The 26,546-nt window shown below is 37.5% G+C and overlaps 4 protein-coding genes across 4 annotated transcripts; 3 read left to right on the plus strand and 1 right to left on the minus strand.

Moving 5' to 3' along the window:
• Positions 1 to 198: 198 nt before the first annotated feature.
• LOC130740193 (pentatricopeptide repeat-containing protein At1g31920) lies at positions 199 to 2,415 on the minus strand. Its single transcript, XM_057592709.1, has one exon. The coding sequence runs from the start codon at positions 2,023 to 2,025 to the stop codon at positions 208 to 210; it is 1,818 nt and encodes a 605-aa protein (XP_057448692.1). The 5' UTR covers positions 2,026 to 2,415; the 3' UTR covers positions 199 to 207.
• Positions 2,416 to 5,005: 2,590 nt separating this feature from the next.
• Positions 5,006 to 11,202, plus strand: LOC130740194 (extra-large guanine nucleotide-binding protein 3). Its single transcript, XM_057592710.1, has 9 exons — positions 5,006 to 5,235; positions 5,828 to 6,866; positions 7,120 to 7,257; positions 7,624 to 7,728; positions 7,822 to 8,001; positions 8,333 to 8,510; positions 9,036 to 9,283; positions 9,756 to 9,928; positions 10,476 to 11,202. Exons 2-9 carry the CDS (start codon positions 5,910 to 5,912, stop codon positions 11,068 to 11,070), a joined length of 2,574 nt encoding a protein of 857 aa, XP_057448693.1. The 5' UTR covers positions 5,006 to 5,235; positions 5,828 to 5,909; the 3' UTR covers positions 11,071 to 11,202.
• Positions 11,203 to 16,810: 5,608 nt separating this feature from the next.
• LOC130737112 (glutathione S-transferase T3-like) lies at positions 16,811 to 17,959 on the plus strand. Its single transcript, XM_057588881.1, has one exon. The coding sequence runs from the start codon at positions 16,811 to 16,813 to the stop codon at positions 17,957 to 17,959; it is 1,149 nt and encodes a 382-aa protein (XP_057444864.1).
• Positions 17,960 to 18,230: 271 nt separating this feature from the next.
• Positions 18,231 to 19,994, plus strand: LOC130740195 (uncharacterized). Its single transcript, XM_057592711.1, has one exon. It carries the CDS (start codon positions 18,377 to 18,379, stop codon positions 19,793 to 19,795), a length of 1,419 nt encoding a protein of 472 aa, XP_057448694.1. The 5' UTR covers positions 18,231 to 18,376; the 3' UTR covers positions 19,796 to 19,994.
• Positions 19,995 to 26,546: the final 6,552 nt, after the last annotated feature.

The raw sequence follows: 26,546 nt of genomic DNA on the forward strand, positions 1-26,546 counted from the left end.
TGTAAGTGCCCCAATCTAGTTCTTTTAATTTAATTTGGACACATTTTGTAGACAGTTCTTGATCCGTAACACACTGCCCATTTTCGTGTTAATTGATCGTCTATTTACTACAATAACAATTATGAGTAGGAAATGTCAATGAAACATGAAAAACACTACCCCTCTCTGTTCTAAAAGAGCCCCTTAAGCATCTAAATAGAATGAAATTCACCAATAATCTTTACATGAGCAAGCTCCATCTTTAAAATGGTGGAACCGAAAACGGTCTCTTACAGTAATCTCTCGTTCACAGATCTTGGAAATGAATTTAGTGTATGTATGACAATCACTACACATCCTAAGATTTCTTGATATTCTTATAGGAGATCCCTCAGATGTATGTATCAGTGTAAAAGCAATTGCTAGCTTCTGACTATGATGTTTCAGCCTCTCCCTCTTTTCTTCTTCATCTACATCTAGCAGCACCTGTGATGTATCTGGTTTATAGCCTTCAAATTTCAACTGCCATTCCATTTGGTGAATCATATTGTAGATGGTGTCAAATTCGGGTTGAGACCTGTCTTGCGATACAAACTTGTAGACCTTCCTCTCTGCTTCAACCATGCTAAACCCGGGTGTTTGTACCAAGTGTTTATCAGCCATTTCTCTTCTGATTCTGGCCACATCATTCCACTTATGAGCTCTTGCATACATATTTGCTAGCACCAAATAGTCACCAGGGTTGTTTGGATTAAGCATGAAAAGTTTTTCAGCTGCAATTTCCCCTATTTCCAAGTTCAGATGAACCTTACAAGCACTAAGAAGGCTCCTCCAAACCACATCATTAGGCTTAATTGGCATGCTCTTTATGAGGCCATAGGCTTCCCTGAGCATCCCAGCTCTTCCCAAAAGATCCACCATGCAACCATAGTGCTGAACTGTTGGTTTGATCTTGTGCTCAAATTGCATGTTTTTGAAACATTGCAGGCCCTCATTGACAAGACCAGCATGACTGCAAGCACTTAACACACCTACATAGACCACATCATCCGGTGCCAAACCTTCTTCCAGCATTTCTGAGAAAACTTGAAGAGCTTCGGTGCCGTGACCATGAATGGCAAGCCCTGAGATCATTACAGTGTAAGAGTATCTATTCTTCTCAGCCATGTTTTGGAAAACACAGACACCTTTCTCAATGCATCCACTTTTGACATACATGTCAATTAAGGAAGTTTTCACAACAACATTGAGTTCACTAATGTTCCTCAACAAGATCCCATGTATGCACCTTCCTAAATTAGGAGACCCCAAATGAATGCAAGCAGAGAGCACACTGACTAGTGTGCTTTCTTCAGCCCTCCAGTGTCCTTCCCTGCTCATGTCCCCAAGAAGCATCAAGCACTGATGCCACATTTCAGCACAAGCATGAGCACCTATAATAGCACTCCATGAAGCTACACTCTTTTCATCCATTTTCTCAAACACATCACAGGCATGCTTGATTGCCCCACACTTGCCATACATGCTGATCAAACCATTTTGGACAAAGATATCATCTCCAACACCTGCCTTAAAAACATGCCCATGAATTTGAATTCCTTCCTTGACACCACCTAACAGAGAACATGCCTTGAGAAGAAAAGGGTATGTAAAATTGTTTGGTTCAATTCCTCTTTCAAGCATCTCAACATAAAGCAGTAAAACTTCTTCTAGATTCATGTTATTCACATTCCCTCTAATCATGGTGTTGTACTCAAAACTACCAGGTTCCTCAATCTGCCTGAAGATTGAACAAGCATACTCCATGCTGCCCCATTTTGCTAGAGCACAAGTGGCAACAAGATTGCTCCCACAAAAAGAATCACAAAAAAAGCCCAATTTCAGAACATGGGCATGAACTTGCTTAAACTCTTCCATGCTCTTGCATCTCTTCAACAAAGGATACCATCCCTGCTCATTGAACCTGGTACTCAACTCAGAGCACTGGGGTGGAGTACTTGGTAGTGACAAAAGATGGGTTTGGCTAAGGACAGTTGTCCTTGTCATCCTTTCATTCACACCATGTTATATAACCAACCAGCATGCTAAATTGCTAATCAAAGCTTAGCAATATTTTGCAGCCCATTATTTAGTCCATAAGATACAAGTGAACAATCATTTCAATATAAGAATAAAGTCAAAATGTGAAGATAGAAACTGAGAAGAGATAGTTATGCACCAGAAAAAAGTGAACTCTATGATCCATGAGGCAAACCAATTTGATCAGATTGCCGAGTTTAACAGTTTGTATGAAGCTGAGGGGTGTGGTGATCACAGTTCGTGAAATGGCAATGGGGTTGGAGAAAATATTTGATTTTTGTTGAGTTTTTTATCAAAGAAGAAAAGGTGAATTTTTCAGAATAGAGGATTTGAATGTCATCCATGAAATTTCAGAGAGCAATTACGACCACAACAAACTTAGTCACAATATGGGACAGGAGATTTCTGGATAGGATAATGTTTGGTCCCACCAGACACTCCATGCAAGTTAGAAAACCTCTCATATCTTGCCATGTGTACGTTTGGATTCATATGGCTGAGGTGTCGTAGAAATGGAATTGCACTTGAGTCTTCTGTCTTTGTGTGAGACCTTTCGAGCTGGTCTGCTATGTTGCGAGCTTTCATTTTTAGACGAATAAATTTTGATTTACACTTTAAAATCACTTTTATCTTGTGAAAATAGGAAGAAAATTAGTGAGATATAAAAGATAACTGAGGTGATAGGAAAAGAATAAAAATAAAAAGATAAGTGGATGGAAAATTGTTAGTAATTTGAATCTCATGATTCATCACACACAATAGAAAGAAAACGTGAATCACTCATATATGATTGTAGTTGCATGAATATATGACGCCACTACTTTAAGAGAAACGATGATGGCATACCTATAGTCTCATTACATCTTGAATTTATATGGGAAGTCTTTGATATGCTTGGATTTCTTGGTTTGTTGGATAGGATCTTCATCCCCTTCTTCTCAACTTTGATGAGATTTAGATAATTGTATCATCATCATATATCATATGACTCAAGTAACAAATTTATAGAGAAAGTGGAGAAATGGCCTACCCTTTCATGTATAATGATTCACATATATTCTTACATAAGGAGTCACAATGTTCTCAAATCATACAATTTTATGATACTATAGTCTAAATGGTTCCTACCCATCAAGGCAACCATAGGCTACATTATTCAAGTACACCGATCATGTGATTTTCAATATCATTAATCACTAGATGAACATCTTACAACTGAACACTCTAAAAAGTAAAAACGCCTCACACCTACTATTACGACAATGACTACTAAAAGTTACAAGTAAATTTCCTTTTCGCTTTTATTATTTCTTTTCAATCAATTTATTTATTTTTACGTTTGTAAGTTTTTCTTAATCTTTTGCTTAATTTCATTTTGCTAACTTTAACGCTATATAAAGTGTCGAAACCTTTAAATTATTATACTTTGAACAGGGCTTACTGGAGCATTGTTCCTTAAGTTATCACCGGATAGCTTGACTTACCCTTGACTTGAATAATGTAAATCATTTTGAACTTAAAGATCGCACAATCGTATTGCTTATAAACCACTAAATTTAGAAGAACCCAAAGAGAACCTTATCCAAGTCCCCAAGATTGATCTTTTGATACATTTGTTTGTTGTGTTTATTTCACGCATCAGTAATGTTGTAGACTCAAATATATGAGTAGTCTTGACTAGGGTTTACGATTCGCTGAAAACAATGGTGGAGAGAAGGAGCTGGACAAAAAAAACTATGATTTTTGTTTTTCAATTCAATAACCCATTTAGGTGCGACTATATATTAACCCAAAATCCAGAGATAATTCAGCTTGAAGGATAGGCGCGTGTGGAATGTGGGGTCTGACAGGATCCCCACGAGTCCCCGTTGTCTTGGTCATCACGACCAGATTGTGTTTTATTAAATTAAGAAAGAAACCGCACTCATATCATTAGATTGCTTTACTTTACTTTACCACATAGTCATAGACATCAACACCATTAGACTATGCACAATGGTGTTGAAAGTGTGATGTTGAATGTTGAAATGGGTGATTAATGGTGTTGAAATGTGGTGTTGAAAGTTGAAAGGAGGAGAGAGGTGTTGAAAATTTTCAACATAGTTGAAACCTGCGTGTGGGACCCAGTGAAGAGAGAGAGGAGTTGCAGATCAACACATGGCTCCGTTTGATTGGTCCGGGTGATTTTCGTTTATCCTAATCTTTCCAACTCAATTATTTCATTCAAACAAAAAATTTTAAAATATAATTTTTTTACCAAAATTCATGATTTTTTTTCTCTATAAATAGAGACTTGGTTCGTTTGATTTGGACACAGAAAAAAAAAACCAAGTTTTCCATCATCTTATTCATCTTATTATCTTTCTACTATTCTCTTTCTATTATTGTGTGCTTAGTTTCTTTTCTTCCATTTGAAGTTAATAAAATAAAATAAATTATTGTGTATATTTTTTTAAAAAAATATTAATTGTTAAGTGTTTTAATTTAATTTACGTTAAAAAAATATTACTTTAATTTAATTTAATTTAAATAAAAAAAACATTAAATTAAATTAAATCGATAATAGTTTATTTAATTTAATTTTTATCGAAAATTTTAATTTTATGAAATCATAAAAAGAAAAATATAAAAATTAAATTAAAATATGAAATAAAAGTGGTGGGGTAGGGGGTAGGGTGTTGAATGAAAAACCATTGGAGTGGGTAAAAGTTGAATGAAGTGTTGAATTGGAGAGAGAAGATGATGTGGAGTGTTGGGAAGAGAAAAAGTGGAGTGTTGAAGGTGTTGAATGTTGAAACCATTGGAGATAGTCTTAGACATTAGACATAGACATAGACATAGACATAGAGAGTAGATAGAATCATCATACATGATAGAAGTAGAACAACAACTTCAACATCACAATTCACAACTCCAACACCAAACACAACACCAAGATTATTATTACTAGCATTTAGCAATGTGGGGCTCACTGGGCCCAGAACCCTCTCACTCTCAACAGCTCTCTCTTCTTCTTCATTGATTTTCTTTCACCTTCTTCTACTTACTTTCTGAACCAACTCAACCTTCACTCACATCTCACTTTCCTTCATCAATGTTGGTCGTGGGTTTCGGGAAACCTTTGTCTTTTCCAGATTTTCAAGATCGGATTCGCTTTCACTCTGTCCCTTTTCTTAGGTACACCCCTCTTTCTCTTTCACTCCCTCAAAAGTTCAAAGTCATCTTTTTTCCTCATCTTTTTCAAAAAAAAAGAAAGACCCTTTTTTCTTCTTCTTCTTTTGTTTATTCTTTTCTTAGCTAGCTGAAAATTGTAACATTTGACTCTCAGTTTTTCAACACCCCCATAAGAGAAAAACCAACACTTATGACCTTCAAAGGTTGGTAATATTGAATTTTCTTTTTCACTTCTTCATGGTTTTTCTTATTTGTCTGAAGTCATGCTTGGATACCCTGATTTGAATTTTGTTTATTCTCATTTGATTTTCTTAAAGCTGACTTTTTATTGGTGGGGGTTCATTTCTTATAAAAATGAAGTTGTTCAATTATGAAGGCTTTCAATTCAACGTTTGATTGCGGCTGCTTCATGACTGTGACTGGGTCTGGTTCTATTTTTGTATACAAGACAAAACCTAAAAAACCTCTTTCTGTTGCAACAGAATTTTCCACCAAAGATTTTTCTGTTCTTTCTATTTATTTAGCTCATTTATCTCTATGCTTAGATGTGTTGATTTCTATCTAGTTACATAGGTTTTGGGATGTCATGTTTCAGAGAGAACACAGGTCTTGTAGATTTTGCTGATGCTGAATAGCTTAAACTTGGAAGCATAAGAGGGTGTTAGTGATTGCAAAATATGGATCCAAATAGGGGAGATAGCTGGAGGGAATTGGTCAAGAAGATGCTTCCTCCTGGTGCTTCTGTTCCTGATGATGCTTCTGATCTTGATTACTCTATAGCTCTTGAATATGAAGGTCCACCGGTTTCGTATGAAGTGCCAAGAGTTGAGCCCTTCGATGTGAACTCAAGAGAAATTCCCACTGCTGAACCACTGTCTGGATCACAAAGATCAAGTACTCATGTGATTGAACCTATCCCTCTGCCGGTGTCTCGTATTGCAGGTGTGACGGGGTCTCCTAATCATAGCCCGAGGGTGTCGGGAAGTTCAGAATCTGTGGTTTCGGTGTTGCAGAACCCGGATCTTTCTTCTGCGTCGCCTTCTGCTTCGCCTGCTTCAGTTCATAATCCTGCTAACAATCCTCCTATGCCGGCGGCTAATGAAGCAAAGAGGGCGCCTGTTGTCACTTTTAATACTGTTGATAGATCTCAGACGAAAGAGGTGGAGGTTGTGAAGCCGGTTTATCCGGAATACGTCGGGGTTTTGAAAGAAAGGAAGAAGAAGAAAATAAGAGTTTGCTATAGGTGTGGGAAAGGGAAGTGGGAAACTAAGGAGTCTTGCATAGTTTGTGATGCCAAGTATTGCAGTAACTGTGTGCTAAGGGCGATGGGATCGATGCCAGAAGGGCGCAAGTGCGTAACTTGTATTGGTCAGCCAATTGATGAATCCAAGCGTCTGAAATTGGGTAAATATTCGAGGGTGTTGTCCCGGCTGTTAAGTCCTCTAGAAGTCAAGCAAATTATGAAGGCAGAGAAAGAGTGTTCTGCTAATCAGCTTAGGCCGGAGCAGTTGATTGTGAATGGATTGCCCCTGAAGCCAGATGAGATGGCAGACCTACTTGGGTGCCCCTTACCTCCACGTAAGCTGAAGCCCGGTAGATATTGGTATGACAAAGAATCTGGTCTTTGGGGAAAGGTGATAATTTGTGCTTTATTGTTGACAATATTAATTCTGCTTCAACTTTCCCTTGTAAATAATATTATTTTTTAATTGTGATTACATTGAGTATATCAAATTCATAAGATTAACTTATCAAAGTGTTAAATTTCATTTTTCTTGGCATATCAAAAGTATTATGTCAAATTCATGTGGTTAACTTGTCAAAATGCTATGTTTCCATTTCTAATCTCAGAGCAGGTTTTTATTTCTGTCCTTGTTCATTTGATAGGAAGGGGAAAAACCTGACAGACTCATAAGCTCGAACTTGAATTTCACGGGGAAACTCTGCTTTGACGCTAGTAATGGAAACACTGAGGTTTACATCAATGGTCGAGAGATTACTAAACTTGAATTGAGGGTACTCAAGGTAAGCTTTTATCTTTGTTTAAATTTAAACAAAATTTATATTTACTATATTTAGTTGCAACTTTGATTCAGCTGTCAGACTAAAGGAGTGCTCAGTAAGAGTGAAAATGGAAGTAGTGGGTGCGGGTGTGCCGCCACAGCCACCAGATTTTTCGAGATATGAACATCTGACTGCAGCTATTACCCAAAGCTCGGATGTTTTGAAACGATAAGACATTTTTGACATTATAACGGAGAAAGGATAATAACAAAAAACCTCTCACCTAACAGACAACCTTATTTCTAATCTTTGGATGGTCATTATCATCATCATGGCATTATAGTATTATTAAATGCAATGGAATAATCCTGTCGTTTGAATTTTCAGCTGGCAAACGTGCAGTGTCCGCGTGATACACACTTTTGGGTTTATGATGATGGTCGTTATGAGGAGGAAGGTCAAAATAATATCAGAGGAAACATTTGGGGGAAGGTACTAACCAACATATTTGTTTGTGGGAGCATCTTTATATCATATGAGAGTGTAGAATATTAATGAAAGAGTTGTTAATTTTTTCTTGGATAGGCATCAACAAGATTTGTTTGTGCCCTGTTCTCTCTGCCCTTTCCCCACGGACAGCCTCATGGGACAAGAGATGAGATTAGTAATTATACCACAGTTCCTAATTATCTAGAAAAGAAAAAGATTCAGAAGCTTCTTCTTCTTGGAATTCAAGGGTCTGGAACTAGCACAATATTTAAGCAGGTACAGTTTTTATTTCAAATGTTTACACCTATGTTCATGATAGTTACTTCTGATAAACACTTCAATTGTTTTGATATATATGAGAACTTAGTAGTTCACTGATGCATTTTTTTTCTTCTTATTATTTTCTTTATTCCAAACACCCCCCTTTTTTTCTTTCGATTCTTTTACTAAGCTGTGTATGGTTGGGAGTTGATATGAGATTGGCACCAAGTGAAATTTTTTGTAGTTTGGTCATTTACACCAATGGTATTAAGATAAAAGCATTTTTTGGAACCTAGTGTGTTTAGTATTGATTCTATTCTGTGGCACTCTTGTAATTGCTGAGCAGGCCAAGTTTTTGTATGGGGACAAGTTCACTACTGAAGAGCTGCAGGATGTCAAACTGATGATCCAGAGTAACATGTACAAGTATCTTAGCATTTTGCTCGATGGAAGAGAGCGCTTTGAAGAGGAGGCTGTTTCTAGAATGAATGAACAAGGTTCCCCTGGCCAAACTACAGAACCAGGTAATATTTCATGTCATGGTAATTTTCTTCTTGGAAAAAGTTTTGTTCACCACTCAATTCCACCCACACCTAGTGAGAGAGTGGAATAGAAGAGAGAAATATGAGATATGATAGGTGCTGTGATAGGAAAAGAAGAGACATATAGGAAGAGAAAAGTGAGTGGAAATGTGATGGAGGAGAAAGTTAGGTGGGAATGTGTCAAAACCTTTCTTCAAGTTTCCACTTCATGTGTCACTGTTTAGCTGACGAGAGACCATGTATGATGGAACACTACTTCAACTTTATGCCTCAATTATCATCAACCACATACACTTACTTTCGATTGTTATAAATAACAACACTATTGAAAACTAAAACATCAGATTCATTCCTAGTTTATCTTAAAAATGGCTAATATACTGCAAATGTGTTGTTTATCAATATAGATTTGGTCTGTGTGAATGCTAATCCTATGGGCAACTTTTATTTGATCTGTAATGGATCAGAATGCTTCCAGTGTATCACCAGATTTCAATATTTATTCAGGTAGCAATGGTGAAGCAAGTAATACTAGTGAATGCATCTATTCCCTCAACCCAAGGCTAAAGCATTTCTCTGACTGGTTGTTGGACATTATAGCTACTGGGGATTTAGATGCATTCTTCCCTGCAGCCACACGTGAATATGCACCGTTAGTTGAAGAAGTGTGGAAGGATCCAGCAATACAAGAAACCTTCAAAAGAAAAGATGAGCTTCACTTTCTTCCAGATGTTGCAGAGTACTTCTTAAGCCGGGTAATTGCTTATCATTTCATCCTTGAAACTGTGTCCTCCTGTTCAGTTAAAGTTGGCAGGCATCTGACGTTTACTGAATCTTAACCTCACAATCCGTTTTTATTCCTGCTGATTTTTTCGTAAAATTTGTATGTTCTTCTGATTTAAGAGCTTAGATGCTACTTTCTTGAGTTAAATATTCCTTGCATGCTTTGTCTGATTAGCCTAATATTCTACTGCTTTGCCAATTAGTTTCATCACTTGTATGCCTCAGTGCAATATCTATCTTCTCTGCTATTCATTTTGTTAGGATTTGTTTGAAATGAAAATAGAAGATAGAACACTTGTGTAACTTTTCTGGTTATTAACATTTACAAATGCTGTGAGAAGTAGAAACGGTTATTATTTTGCTAGCATGGGTTGCCTTTTCAGCTTTAGGAAAATCAATGGTATTGACATGTATAGCTTGGTAACGAGCTCTTGTTTCTTCCAGGCTGTTGAGATATCTAGCAATGAATACGAACCTTCTGAAAGGGACATACTTTATGCAGAAGGGGTTACACAGGGAAATGGCTTGGCTTTCATGGAATACTCCCTAGATGACCGTTTGCCAAGGTCGGAGACTTACACAGATAACCTGGATGGTCAGCTTCCACCTCTGACCAAGTAAGCTATCTTTATTCCTTTCTGAATTTCAGAAGCCTCTTTTTTCTGAGGGAAAGTTTCCTGCATAGTTAAACTTTTGCTCTCTTTCTCTTTTGTATCTCTCTTTTTTTCTTTAGAGGGGGGCAATAGGAGTTAAGTGCGTTTGGCTCCACATTTGGGAGCTTTAGAATCAATTCTGTGACCAAAAATCACTTTTAGGTGGTTATATAGGTGTTTGGAAATCTACTTCGAGAATTGATTTTAGTCCCAAAATCAACTATGCGGAGAAGCTAGAGTGAGCAGCTTCTGCGGTGAACATAATCAATTGTGAGAGTATTTGAGGGATATCTTGAAGTACATTGCAAATTTTGTTTATTTTTAAAAACGAAGATGAAGGGAGTCTTGGCGCAACGGTAAAAGTTTTTGCCATGTGTCTCATGTCACAGGTTCATGTCCTGGAAACATTCTCTACCATTCCCTGAACCTGCGCATAGTATGAACTTTCGTGGATGGAGCTGCCATTTTTACAAAAACGAAGATGACTAATAACTTCTCTTTGATGTCTCAGGTACCAGCTCATAAGGGTGAACGCCAAGGGCATGAGTGAGGGTTGCAAGTGGGTTGAAATGTTTGAAGATGTCCGAGCAGTGGTCTTTTGCGTTTCCCTCAGCGACTTCGACCAGTTGTGGCTTGCCCCAGACAGCAGCGGCAGCGGCACACTTCTTCAAAACAAGATGATACAAAGCAAGGAGCTTTTCGAGACCATGGTGAGGCACCCTTGCTTCAAAGACACCCCATTTGTCCTGGTCCTGAACAAATACGACATGTTTGAGGAAAAAATGAGTAGGGTGTCCTTAAATGCTTGTGAATGGTTCAGCGATTTTTGTCCCGTGCTCGCACACCAAAACAACCAGTCACTGGCACATCAGGCTTACTTCTACGTCGCAATGAAATTCAAGGACCTCTATGCATCCCTCACGGGAAGGAAACTTTTTGTGGCACAAGCAAGAGCGAGGGACCGAGTAACTGTTGATGAGGCATTTAAGTACATAAAAGAGGTTCTCAAGTGGGATGAGGAAAAGGACGAGAATTACTATGGTCCACCTGAGGATTCATTTTACAGCACAGACATAAGCTCCTCTCCCTATATCAGACAAGAGTAAACAATGTCCATCAAAATTTATTATTGAGTTATGGATAAGGGTGGAATATGTAACATGCTGGCCAGGTTCTGGTGTCTGATATTTATGTAGTGAAATTGAAATCTGTAATGGAAAAAGTTATTTATTCTGGTAGAGTTCGTTTGAAAAGATGAATATTTGTCCTGTTTCTGCATGACTGCATGTATGATGTATTGCATGTGGAGGCGTTGTTCATTGGTCCTGGAGCTTTTACAGGTGTTTGGTTGGAAGGGAGGGTGTGTTTAAAAACTCTAGAGGCATGGTTCAATTTTTTGGAAGGGAAAAGGGAATAGGGTAGGGTTCACGGGTTGGGTTGGTATGTATTTGAGGTATAGTAGAACACAAAATAATTAAATTAAATTGGTTGATTTGGTTTTTGTAACTTCTTTAAGCAAATTTGAACCAAAGTACTCTAACTAAAATCGGGTTGATTAATGAGAACAATTTCTATGTACCGATAGTATAAAAAAATTACACAATAATTCAATCACAGGCTTCCATTTCCTATTTCAAGTGTTATTAAATTTAAAATTAATTTAAGCTAATAAAATAAGGGGATGTGATTGAATGATTGTGTAAAACTTATTTACACTATCTGTGCATAAAAATTAATCTCTTGATTAATTAAGTTCAAGTTATGGGGTAGCTCTATAAAATTAAATTATTATGTTTCAAATTTTTATTTGCATGTATTATCATTTTTATGTTTTTTTTAGCTTCCTCTTGTTTAACAATTTTATGCAATAGTTAAGTGGATTTAAAATATTGATATCATTTTTAATTAATATTAACTTTTAAAGTAAACTTATGAGTCTTTGATAACTTAGAAGATAAAATCGAAAAGATTTACAAAAAGATACAAATAGTAAAGAGTTAAAAATAATAAATTTTAAAAGGTAAGGTTATTGATAATTGGATAAGAGTTTTTTTTTTTGACAACATAAATGGATATTATTGATTATAAGTGATTCATGAGAACAACCCTCTCATGTATAAGACAATTCCAAATACTCACCTAAAAAACGAAACCACAATCAGCGATGAGCCTCATTAAAAACTCTCTAGGAAAAACCCAATTGGGATAAAAACCTAGAGTAGGAAAAAGAGTACCCAAGCGCTAAAAGTGCCAAACCCAACACACCTAAGACAGTAAACACCTCAAAAAGTTAAAAACCAAATGTTGAACCTAAGACAACCCTGTACCAGAAAACATATCCCAAATAGAAACTACCATTCCATAGTACCACACCAAGATACTATCAATTATTTCACTAAACCGAGGCCAAACACTTTGCATGCTACCAGACTTGAGACCACGAGCCACCTACTATCAGTTTCAAAGTGATGCATATTTCACATTTTTGCATACTACCAGACTTAATTTGCACCAGAACATTGCAGCAAAATTCTATCTCCTGTATGCCACTCCATATTGGAACAGAAGCCTACTACCAGCAATACCCTGCAACTACATTCCCCTTCACTAGGACTTAAAAAATTAAAAGCCTGAGATCTCTGAATCACATACTTGCCAAAGTACCATCACTCCATCCCTTCCACTCTTGGCCAAAAAATCTGCCTCTTCATTTCCCTCACGCAAGACATGTTTAATTTCCACACAATTCACCTCAGGGATCAAGATATCAATTCTGTCCAACAAATGAAACAGTCTCCATGGTCTCCTTTCTCTGTTTTGTACCCACCCCACTGCTACTTTGGAATCACTTTCCAAGATTATTGAGGAAAACTTGAATTGCTTGCAGAATGTCAATGCGTGGTAAATTGCGTGAACCTCCGCTTCATACGCCCACTTTATCCCCACCTCCAAAGCAAAAAATCCTAAGACTTCCCCTCTGCAGTTCCTCAAGACACCCCCCACACCGCTCTTTCCTGGGCTCCCTATGGAAGATCCATCGACATTGAATTTTAAGTATGGTTCCTCCGGTGGTATCCATTGCTGATCTCCACGCACATTTTCTTTCTTTGGCAACGATATGTGCTGGAAACCCGCGGCAAACTGAGCAACACTATAAGGGCATTTCCACCACCAAGATTTCACCCACCAAGCAATTCTAGTAGTATGCATATCCCACACATTTTCAGCACTAAACCCTTTGTTATTAAATATCATTCCATTCCGTTCCACCCAGATAGACCAGCACAGAGCATATGGTACCATATCCCACATTACACCATCAGCTGTAATTCTCAACTCTGCCCACTGCAGTAGTACATCCTTCATAGATTGAGGTACCACCCAACAAACACCTTCCCTCCTTAAAGCTTTGCTCCACAAATCCCATATCACAGGGCAGTGAAGAAAAAGATGCGATGAGGATTCAGTATTTGAACAACACACACCACATAGCCCCTCATCCAAAAGAGAAATCCCTCTAGCCAAGAGATTTGCCTTCGAAGACACCCTATCCTTCTCTAGCTGCCACATGAAAGTTGTGACTTTTGCTGGCAACAATTTCCGCAGCAGCCTTGGCACCTCCCAATCTACCTCACTAAACAATCTCTCTTCTAACAAACTACATAAACCCTTCACCGAATATTCTCCCATTTCATCTCCTGTCCAGAATATTGAGTCATGACCATATCTAGTCATCACCGATTGAATAGAGTTCCAGAAACTATGATACTGCTCCAGCTCCCAGTCAAAAAAGGATCTATCAATGCTTGTTTATTAAAGGACAGCGCAAAAACTCTCGGGAACGCCACCTGCAAAGCCACCTCCCCGCACCATACATCAGCCCAGAAACTAACCCCCCTTCCATCTCCAACCCTGCATGCTAGCCCATTAATGAACTCACTGACCGTCGGGCTTTGTTCTCTCCATAACACCAGTAAATCTTTTAAAATGCACGACCCAGAAGTTGTCCTCACCCCTTCCAGCCGAGGCATGATACAATTCACATTCATATTATACTTCATGCATAATATTTTTCTCCATAACGCATTGTTTTCACGACCGAATCTCCACATCCATTTGAGTAGCAGCGCCTTATTTTTCCAACCCAGAAAGCCAATACCCAAACCCCCAAACCGCATGCTCTTGCAAATGACCTCCCATCCCACCCATGGTATTTTCCTCCCGTCATGTGACCCCTCCCAACACATTAGCAGCCATAATTTCCAGATCAGAAGAGACATTTACCCCAATCAATGATGATTTCTGAAAGTTCACTTTCAATCCAGAAACATGCAAAAAAACCTCCATTATCATTGCGATTCTCCTCACCTGCTGTATGTCACCTTCACAAAACAGTAAGGCGTCATCTGCGAACTGTAAGTGATTGATGATATAGTCACCCCCTACATGAACACCACACGAAACCTCTCCTACCAATAACTGGTTCAGCATGCATGACATGGCGTTCACACACAAGTTAAACAACAAAGGGGATAGTGGGTCTTATCTAGTGTTAAATATTTAATTTAATTAAACTTGAGTTAACTTCTTGGGTAGAGTGGAGATTTTGAATAATAATAAGTTAAGAACCACTACTTAAATAAAATAAGAAGTGGGTTGGGTAGGGGGAAGTCCAGGGATCAATTGCTGACAAATGCAATTTGTCTTTCCGATGTACCAAAAAAATAAAAAACTCAAATATTGTAGTGGAAAGAGTCGAATGAGAAAGTTAAAAAATAACAATGAGGACATTATTATAATAAGATTAATTAAAAGTTATTTAAATATTTTTTGAAAAGAATTTAATTAATTTAAACATTTTATTATTAAAAGGTCACATCCAAATGTTTTTTTTTACAATATTATATCCAAATTATTGTTAAAAAGCATAAGTGAAATTACATTAGACGGCACCAAAACGTCCCTATATACCCACTCAATTGTTTATTTTATGTTGCCCACAATTGATTACTCAACGAAAAATGTTTTGTACACAAGAGAAATGAAGGATTTAATGAATGGTGTAATAAATAAAAAAAGAAAAATACTAAAAAAAATTGTTGAAAATTAAGGGAAAAGAAATTGAAATGTGAATGAATAAAAAACTCTTGTTCAAAACACTTTCCTTAATCTTTCATGGCAAACAAAATTAGCACTAAATAATCAATGCTCATTCCAATAAGCAAATCCCTGTCATTTGGAAGGCAGCATACGTGACTTAAAATAAAGCACATGTTGTATTCTTGGCCTTCTTGGTAAACCTTCCGTAACCTAAACGGTTGGAAATTCCAAAATAGAACTAGTTCCTAAGAGCAACTCCAACGCTGGGCTCTTAGGCCAGCTGGAGTTGCTAAGAGCCGGCTCTTATTTTTTCCCTGCATTGGAGAGAGCCTTAAAGCTCTTAGCTACAGTCCATAGGCTCTTCTGCAAGAGCTCCTGCTTAATGAGCTCTTATATTAAAAAACGATTATTTTCTCTCACATGCTCCTCATCAACTACTTTCAGAGGGAAGAAACGGTAGAAGGGAAGAAGAAGAAGAACAGATTTGAAATAAACTAACACAAGAACAAAACCAAAATCAATTTTTTTAAAAAAAAATCCAAACTTTACAACCAAAATCAAACTTTTACACTGCAACTGATATTTACATAGGAAAAAAAAAAAATTCTGAGCCTTGCATGTCCGATCTTGTTGAAAGGGAGACTTGAATGTGCGAAAAGGGGCTTCCTTTCCCCTGATCTGATCTGGTGGCTCCGATTTGGGTGGTGGTAAGTCGATTTGGGGGCGGTGAGGTGGATTTTGGCTGTGGTGGTGGGTGTTTGAGGCGGTGATGTGGGTTGGGTTTCGGTGGGGGTGAGGTGGGTTTTGGGTTTCAGTGGTGGTGAGGTGGGTTTTGGGTTTCAGTGGTGAGGTTGGGTTTCGGTGGGTTGGGTTTCAGTGGTGGTGGTGGGGTTGCAGAGGTGGGTTGGGTTTCAGAGGGGAGAAGAAGAAGAAGAGAAGAGGGGAGAAGAAGGGAAGGGGGTTTCGAGGAGGCAGGGGAGAAGAAGAGAAGAGGGGAGGAGAAGAAGAAGAAGAGGCTTTCGGTGGGTTGGGTTTCAGTGGTGGTGGTGGGGTTGCAGAGGTGGGTTGGGTTTCAGAGGGGAGAAGAAGAAGAAGAGAAGAGAAGAGGGGAGGAGAAGAAGAAGAAGAGAAGAGGGGAGGAGAAGAGGGTTTCGAGGGGGGGGGAGGGGGAGAGGCGGCTAGGGTTCACAAATGGGGCTCTTGATGGGTTTATATATAGGGTGACCTGCCCAGGGCAGGTCACCCTCCCGTTGTGGACCGGTTTCAGACCGGTTTTGACCGGCTGGAGCCGGTTTTTTAACCGTTTTAGGTTGTCTGACTGGTTTGGCCGGTTATCAGACCGTTTCTCTCCCATTTTCAGCTTTTATACATTATATATAGTGTGCACTTCATCATTTTACACATCAATTCAAAATGGATCACCAACATTATCAACAATACTATGATTTGTTGGACGATCAAACACTTCCCACCAATGAAAGTTCTCAACCTCCGCCGGTGTTACAACAAGGAAACCAACCTTCACAGGTGTTTCGACCTACGCCGTCATTTCCTCCTCACAACCAAGCGCGTCACACCCGAGGCAATTTTCAAATTTCTCAACACCAAATGTCTCCATATCCACCTCAAAACCAATCGCATCACCCCGGTGGCAATTTTCAAAATTATCAACACCAAATGTCTCCATATCCACCTCAAAACCAACCGCATCACCCCGGTGGCAATTTTCAAAATTCTCAATACCAAATGTCTTCATATCCACCTCAAAACCAATCGCCTCACACCGGTGGCAATGTTCATAATTCTCAGTACCAAATGTTTCCATATACATCTCAAAACCAACCACTTCACCCTGATGAAAATTTCACAAATCCACAATACCCCATGTATCCACCACAATACCAATTTCAAAGCCAAGCCCCTCCTACTGATAGCACTGGTTCAAAAGTCTCTGATACACAATGTGAGGCTACGCCTGATGATACACAACACGAGGGTCTAGATGATATTGATCTTGAAGATGAGGATCAATCTTCTGGAAAGAAACGCACCAGATGGAGGGTTAAAGACGATTTACTTCTTGTTCAATCATGGCTCAACATTTCTAAGGATCCGACGGTGGGAACTGATCAAACGGCAGCAAAGTTTTGGGATAGGATCCGCGACCAATTTGATGAGTACCGTGACTTTGACACTCCTCCGAGGACAGGGAAGATGCTGAAATGTCGTTTTGGAAAATTGAGTAAAGATATTCAATTCTTTACCGGTTGCTACAACAAAGTTACCACTCCTTGGAAAAGTGGACACTCAGAGAAGGATATCATGGCTGAGGCGCATGCCCTATTTCAGGTAGACCATAAAAAAGATTTCACACATGAGAATGTATGGCGGATGGTGAAAGATGAACCAAAGTGGAAGGGACAATCAATGAAAACCAATTCAAGGGGACAAAAGAAGTCAGGAGCTGGCGCCGACGGAACATCGACTGACCCAAGTGCATCAATTGATTGCGACGAATATGAGGCAACACCACCAACAACTCGCCCGAAGGGCAAGAAGGCAGAGAAGAGAAAGGCCAAAACAACAGATACTGCGTCAAGTACTCTATCTTTTGCTCCTCACCCTGATGTGTTAGCCATGGGGAAGGCTAAAATGGAAATGATGGCAAATTTTAGGGAGATAAGGAACAGAGAACTAGATTTGCAACAAGCTGACCAACAACTGAAACAAAGTGAACTGCAATTGAGACAGGAAGAACTCAAATTTAAGAAGGCGGAGAACTTTCGGGCATATATGGATATCCTTAACAAGAACACATCTGGAATGAACGATGAGGAGTTGCGTACGCATAACGCACTACGTGCTTTCGCCTTAAGTGAACTAGGAATGTCTTAAATCTTCTTGTGTTTCTTAATGTGTATTAGTGATGTAATTTTATTCTTCCAATTTCTTAATGTGTATTGCATCAATGTTGTAACTTTATTATTCTAGCTTCTTCATGTGTACTGAATCAATGTTGTAATTTCGTTATTCTAATTTCTTAATTAGTATATTGTCAATGTCGTAATTTTATCATTCAAATTTCGTAATAAGTACTATGTCAATGTTGGGGAATATAGCCGTTGGGGAATATAGCGGTTGGGGAATATAGCCGTTGGGGATATAGCCGTTGGGAAATATAGCCGTTGGGAAATATAGCCGTTGGGAATATAGCGGTTGGGTAATATAGCCGTTGGGAATATAGCCGTTGGGAATATAGTCGTTGGGGAATATAGCCGTTGGGAATATAACCGTTGTTTCTCTTATTTATTCATGCCATATTTCATTCATTTCAACATTCAACAGTTCTTTCGTTCTCTCATCTTGTATTCCTCCTATCAAATTACACCAATATTTTGTCATTTGTGCCATATAATGGATCCAAACAATTTACCCGACTGGAACACATTTTACAACGAATGTGTGGAGGATTTTATGAATGACACGTTCGTTGAAGATATGATGCAGCAGGAGATGGAGTTCTATCAACAACAACAACAACATGCCAACACCGTTAGGCCCAAGAAAACAAGAAGAGTAATAAAGAGAGATCGTGAAGCTGGGAACGAGCGGTTGATGAAGGACTACTTCTCTGAAAATCCTGTATACACGGAAGAGCTTTTCCGACGAAGGTTTCGAATGCGAAAGCATGTGTTCCTCAGAATTGTAGAGGCCCTTGGGTCTTATAACCCGTACTTTTTAATGTCCGTTGATGCAGTTGGAAGACAAGGTCTATCACCATTACAAAAGTGCACCGCCGCTATTCGTATGTTAGCGTATGGATCACCTGCTGACAGTGTTGATGAATACGTTAGAATTGGTGAAAGTACTGCAATTGAGTGCTTAAAGAATTTTGTAGAAGGTGTGTGTGAAGTATTTGGTGGGCAATACTTGAGGCGTCCAAACGAGGAAGACATGACACGCCTACTTCAATGGGGGGAGTCTCGTGGATTTCCAGGTATGTTAGGTTCCATTGATTGTATGCATTGGGAATGGAAGAATTGTCCAGTTGCGTGGAAAGGTCAATACACCCGAGGTGATCATGGAAGACCCACAATCATGCTTGAAGCAGTGGCATCACAAGACTTGTGGATTTGGCATGCATTTTTTGGCATTGCAGGCTCAAATAATGACATTACTGTGCTAAACCAATCTCCGGTGTTTAATGAGGTTTTGCGTGGAGCTGCTCCCATGGTGAAATTTAGAGTGAATGAAACAATGTATCACATGGGATACTATCTAGCAGACGGTATCTATCCCGAGTGGGGTACATTTGTGAAGACCATCCCAATGCCACAAGGAGAAAAAAAGCAAAAGTTTGCCAAAAGACAAGAAGCAGCAAGAAAGGACGTGGAACGTGCATTCGGAGTGCTCCAATCTCGGTTTGCGATTGTCCGTGGTCCATCACGCTGGTGGCATCCGAATGACATGAAGTCAATCATCTATGCTTGCATCATATTGCATAACATGATTGTTGAAAATGAGCACAACACGTACAAAGGTAATTTTGTTTATGAGCAGGTCAATAATGACATATCGGATGCTGAAGTATTAAGCGGTCCTATTCCCGCTTTTAGAAATATGTTGGAAAGGAGAGCACATCAAATTGAAAAGTCAATCCATCGCCAACTTCAAGCAGACTTGGTGGAGCATATCTGGGACCTTCCTGAAATCGATAATAATGAAACTTAATCTTCACGCCTTGATGTGTATTTCGTTTCAAATGTATTGTTGTTTATTTTTCATTCTCATGTATTTCCTTTCGTATTTATTTTGTTAATGTAATGTATTAAGGTCTCTCTTAGGGATTGTTGTACTCTTTTTCCTTCACTAGGCTTGTATCCCAATTGGGCTTTTCCTAGTAAGGTTTTAATGAGGCTCTCTCTCTCAAGTTTGGCTCTCTTTTATTTCTATAATTCAATACAATGTACTTTTTTTAAAATTTTAGGAAAATTAATTTTAAATTAAATTAGTATAAGTAATAATTAAATTAATTTCTAGTTGAAGTATTGATATACTATTAAATTTTAAATCTAAATTAGGTGAAAATAAATATCATTATTTAATGTTGTATGGTGGGACACAGTGGGACCCTTGTAATAGTAATTTAAGAGCCCATGCATTGGAGCAAAATCTGCTTCAGGCTCTTAGCAGGCTCTTAAGTCTGACGTGGCACATGAATAGTGTAGAATAGTGCTGAATAGTGTATAAAAGCCCAAATAAGAGCCTAAGCATTGGAGTTGCTCTAAAAGAGAACAACTTCAACTTCTCTTTTACTTCTTCAAAATTTGAGTCATTTAGCTCCCATTCATCATGTAAATTGATCAAACTCATCCTCTTTAAGGCAACAGCATTTTCCAACACATATTTAACAAAACTTAAGACATGCTGAAAACCAACAAACCACAAAATCTTTACCACTTGAAGAGTAGTTAAAAAACAATCGGGCACACAGTCATAATTCAGCAGTTCTTGGTCAAATTCGAGTATCTGAGATCATCATCATTCAGCAAATTCCAACGAAGACATAATAGAACAAAAAAACACAATGAACTAGTTAGAAAGCTCCTCGCTAGTAAAAAATGCAAATATACAAAAGTTTGAAAGTATGTTTTTAAAATTAAAATAGCTTCTGATATAATAGTACTTCAGTCAATAACTTACCTCAAAAGTAAGAGACTTCAGATTTGGTGTTTTCAGAAGTAATGCAAAGAGAATATCACCAGTAACCACTCCCAGATTCAGCTCACTTAACCTTTCAAATGTAGGGAGATCGGTCATGGAATCTTTTGCTAACTGCGGCAATACCTGTTGAGTTTTGAAAATCAAATAAAATGAAATCAAAGGATTGGAGAATGGAGCATTGAAAATGTTTGAGTGTTACATTTATTGGAGTAAACCATAAAACATCTGAAAATAGTCCTTTTGCATAATCACTAGCTCAGAGCATAGCTATACGTGTTGAAACGAAAGTAACGAAAACATGTAGAATTAAGAGAATGAAATCCCTTTGAAAGGGTTTGCTGTAATAAACATTATCCATGTTGCACTACATTAAAGCTTCGATATCGTATAATTAATCATTTCTCAATCACTAATGAAACTTTTATTTTCAGGTTGAAAAGAGTGAAGAACAGAAAAAATACCTTCCGTGACCACCGAAACTCCAACAATTTCACATTTTTAATTTGCTTCAGAAGCTTACTATGAAGAGCAACAGTTTCTGAAGTGGAATCAACATCAATATTAGCACAAGTAATACGTGCTGCAGCAGATAGATCAAACATATAGTTGTCCGAACCGCTATAAGTGAAATCTGTAAGACGAGAAGCACAAAACTTCATAATATATGAATCAGGTGGAGATCGAAATCGAAAGTTATTCTTCATTGAAACCACTTTAAGCAGAGGTGCTTTTAAGGTGACAGACTTTACACATGATGACCAAGTGCAATTTTGAGTCGTATAGGTTGTCAGAACTGGGAAATCAAGTTCAACCTTTCCAGATCCATCACCAATAAACTTGATTCCAGAAAGATTCAGAACTGTGAGGGATGAAAGGCAAGCAAAGGTGGGAACTCTAATATCACAACTATCCACACATAGCACAAGTTTCTCTAGAGACTTGTATTTTAGAAGGGAATGAGAGGGAAGAGTTAGTTTCCCCTCTGAATTGATACAAAGCTGTTTGACTCTCCGGCTTAGAACAGCAGATATCCACTGATCCACATGAATAGCTTCATAATTCCAAGTCATAGCCAGTGAGAAACTCTGGATACTTGAACTCTTCAGATGAAGAAGTACCCTGTTCACAAAGTTTGAAAACTTTTGCCTTTTCTTTATTCTGTAAGAAAGAGGCTCTCTATCTTCAAAGTGTAGCTTGGTAATAAATGTCCAGTGGTACAACCAACCCTTGGATAAAACACTTGTACGGACTGCATATTTGGTAGGAAGAAGAGAAAGAATGTGAGCAATAATGAAATCAGGGAGGTCACTTATCATATCTTGACCCTTATTGGATTTACGCCTCTTGCGGGATTCCATGTTGATGGCAAGCTCCTGCAAAAATAATCACAAACATTGTTATAGACACACATAACATTGTCCAATAATTGAAGACGATGAAGTTTAAATATATAGAAGATAGAAATGATACTCAAGACTTACTGAGATTTGAGGACTGGACTGTATGTGAAAGAGGTTATCTACTTTCTCTATTTATATGCAGATTGAGAGAGACTAAGAGTCGGGTAGCATTAAAATTGGACTTAGCTATTTGTATTCAACTATATGCACTTTGGCTAGTGGTATAAGAATTAATTAAGAGCTAGCATTAAAATTGCATCAATTCCTGAACTCCACTTTGGTTAATTTGCCTTTCAAACTCTCGATACGTTGGCATGCTGATTCAATTCAAATCAATTTGTGAACCTGATGATGGTTTGGATTCTATTAAGGGACTAATTACTAATTTTTGTCATAGCACCCAACACATCATTTTTACACACGTCAAATAAGAAAAAGACGACTAATTAAAATTAGGAAAATGCTAGTAGTGATTTTGACATGATAGAGGCAAAGCACGACAGTGATTTTGCTAAACTTCTATCTATAATTTGCTAAATTTTTATTTTTAAAAATAAAATTTGTTAATTAATAATTATAAAACTCTGAATCAAGTGGTTGTGCCTTTTCGTCTGAAGTTTTTAATGGGTTTGGACTTTGGAGTGTGTTATGCTTTACTGCTGTTCAGCAGAGATGTGATGAAGTCAAACGTGGTTTCTTTTTTGAATTCCCACCTTATCTTGTTGAATTTATGTGATTCAAGAGAATAAGGTATGCTTTATAAATGATGTTGCTACTACCAAGTTAAATCTTTTTTTTTTCTTGTACAAGGTTGTTTATTATGGTCCTGGGGTGATTCGCCATGAGTCCCTTGTTGCTTTCTGTGAGGTTGGGTCGGATCAGTGGTTGGAGTTTTGTTGCTGTCACGATTTTGGTCTTGTGGAGGAGGAGGACCCCGTGCTTGGAGGATGGAAGGTTCAAGGTGCTTCCTTCCTCAACGATGGTGGCGGCGTGGCGCTACTTTTGACATAGACTATTTCACTAATTGTTGCTCTTCTGGTTTCCTTTCTTGGCTCGAGGAGGGCACAATGGATGTCCTGAATAAGGATTTTGGGTATCCTCTTTTGAATACAAAGATTTTCTATCCATAAGCCTCGGGGGTAGGGGTGTTCGCGGATTGGATTGGATCGGTTTTGAGGAGAAAAATCATCCGATCCGATCTCATCGGTTTTATGATTTTGTCATCCAATGGATTTTTTACTAAATTCAAATCCGAACCAATCCGATCAAATCTATAGCGGTTTGGATTGGATTGGATTGTTCGGTTTTTGTTTCACTTTTTTATACTTTAAAATTGTGTTGTATAAATTTTAAAAATATATAATATATGATAAATACAATGATACATAATTTATAACATTAATATAACATTCATAAATTATAACATAGTCAACATATTTTAAAATTATGATTATAATTGTTTACTTTGATGCATGTATATAGTAAACTTTGATGCATGTGTGATATAATCAATATATATACAATAAATATGTACTATGTAAGTGTAAATGGAATGATATATGTATAACTAAAAGTATACATATTTGTGAATGTTCGGTTTGGATTGGATTGATTCGGTTTTGGAAATCAAATCCGAAATCCGATCCGATCCAATAAATAATTTCGGTTTTTTCAATTTTCAGTCCGTTCGGTTTTCGGTTTGATTGGATTTCGGTTTTTTTGGATCGGATTGTCGGTTTTGTTTGGATTGGTTCGGTTATGAACACCCCTACTCGGGGGTATATACATTCTAAAAAATCAAGTGAGGTCATCTGCCCTGTTTGGTGTCCCCAAGTCAGGTGTGAGGTTCTGGATATGGTTGAGGATGCGTGTTCCATTTCTAGTTTGGCCTCGCCCGCAGTTTCTCCTGCTCCTTCAAATCCGAGTAGCGCTCGATATGGTCATTACTTTACGCGTGCTAGGAAGGCGTGATTTGTTGACAAGTTTGTGTGTTAAAATAAAATACGACACAACTAAATTAAATTGGTTTGGTTTTGCTTTGTAAAATTTTGCAAGTTTTTTACAAAAAAACTAGTAAAAATAATCATAAGACCTAAAAAATAGAAGCATGAAATTTTCCGATGTATTAAAAAAAAATAGAAAAAGAAAAATTGAGTTGCATAAAATATACCATTGTTTTTGAAAAAATACCAAAAAATATATTCCATTAGCATCATTTTAAATAAGGGTTAACTTGTTAAAAGGGTAAAGTGTATATTTTAAATAAAAATGAAGTTAAAACATGAAAGATGAACAATTTTTACTCAATTTTATTTGAATGAAGGGGTAAACTTTACAATGATTTAAAATAAATATTTATATAAAATATACAAATTTTTATGTTGTAATAGGAAAAAGGGAAGAGATAGTTGAAAAATGGCCATGAGGAAATTATTAATCTGTTATTTAAATTTATTTTAATTAAAAAATTTCATTAAAAAATTATCATCATATCCGAATGTTAAATAGCACAAGAGTAATGATATAGGTGGCAGCACAAAAGAAAAATACCAAAATTTCTATCTACCCACTCTAATGTTTATTTTGTGTATTTCTCCCACACTCTGGTCAATAGACATTCCTTAGCATTATGTGACAAAGACTTTTGAACTAAAACATGCTCATTAAAATACTTTTTTTTGCTTCACCGAAAAATTACAAGAGACAAAAGACTACAACACTACAGCCGGGATTCCTAGAGAGTCCCTTACAATCAAGGTTTCTAAATCATGGAAAGGAATAAACAAAAATTTTAACCCCTGTTCATTACTCCTAGCAGCAAGACGAGCTCATTAAAATACTAATTATATAAGCATGCTCATTAAAATAAGTAAATCCCTATTATTTGGAAGGAATGGCACAATTGAATTACAATATACTCCATAAAACATGGAATACCCATCTATTCCTTATTCTTGAATTTCTTGTAAAACTTCAGTAACTTAAACAGTTGAAAATTCTAAAATCAAACTACCACATTTCTCAAATGAGAGCAGTTTCTCTTTTACTTCTTCTAAATTGGAGTTGCGCAGCTCCAAGGTGGGAATGAAACTCATCCTCTTCAAGCCAACAGCATTTGCCATCACAAATTTAGCAAAACTTAACTGATGCTCGGAACCATCAAAACTCAAAAACTTTACCACCTGAAGAGTAGTTAGAAAACAATCACGCACATGATCATAATTCAGAAGTTCTTGGTCAACTTGGAGTAGTTCCTGCATAATCATTCATCAGTGGAAATATATGATTATACAGCTCCGCAAAATCCAAATAAGACATAATGGTAAACTCAACCAATTAGAAGTTCATCACTAATCAGAAAATGCAAATATGCAAAAAGTTTGAAATGTTTATAAAACTTAATCAGTCAATAAGTCTTTAGATTTGGGGTTTTTTGAAGTAATGCCAAAAGAATTTCACTAGTAACCTTTCCTAGCTCCAGATGACTTAACATTTCAAATGTAGGAAGATCTTCCACTGAATCTTTTGCTAACGGCAAAACCTGCTTAAAATGTTGAGTTTTGGTAATCAAATACATTGAAGTACAATGAATTGAAACATGAAACAAATTTAAAATCTTGGAGGATCAGATATATATCTTATTGTTAAATTTATTGGAGTAAACCATAAACCATCTGAAAATCACTTTAAGCATAGTCCTTTGGCAGAATCACTAATGAATTTTTTTTTTATGTTTCAGGAACTAAAATGACTCACAAGACATGATGCCAAATGATAGTTCACTCAATTTTATTCTTTTGGTTGAAAAGGGTGAAGGAAAAGTACCTTCTTTGAACGCTGAAACTCCAACGATTTCACATTTATAAATTGCTTTAGAAGCTTACTAGAAAGAGCCACAGCTTCGGGCAGATTTTCCTCATCATTTTGGTACCAAACAATATCAATACTAGCAGAAGCAATAATAGGTACTGCAGATAGATCAAACACAATGGTGTCTGGTAATAGATAACCATTATAAGTGAATTTTGTAAGACGCCAAGCACAAAACTTAATGGCAGTGTGTGAATCATTAGATGGAGACCGACGTCTAAAATCCTCGATTGAAACCACTTTAAGCCGAGGCACTTTCAGAGTGACAGACTTTACACTTGATGGCCAAGTGCAATTTGATGTGTTATAAGTTCTCAAAAGTGGGAAATCCAGGTGAATATTTCCAGAGTCATTAGAAGTGCCACCAATAAAATTGATTCCACACAAATGCAGGTATGTGAGGGATGGAAAATAAGCAAAAGGGGGAACTCTAATATTGTAGGAATCCAAATTTAGAATCAGTAGCTCTAAGGACTGGTATTTCATAA

Source organism: Lotus japonicus, chromosome 2, assembly GCF_012489685.1.
Source record: "Lotus japonicus ecotype B-129 chromosome 2, LjGifu_v1.2".
Taxonomy (NCBI): domain Eukaryota; kingdom Viridiplantae; phylum Streptophyta; class Magnoliopsida; order Fabales; family Fabaceae; genus Lotus; species Lotus japonicus.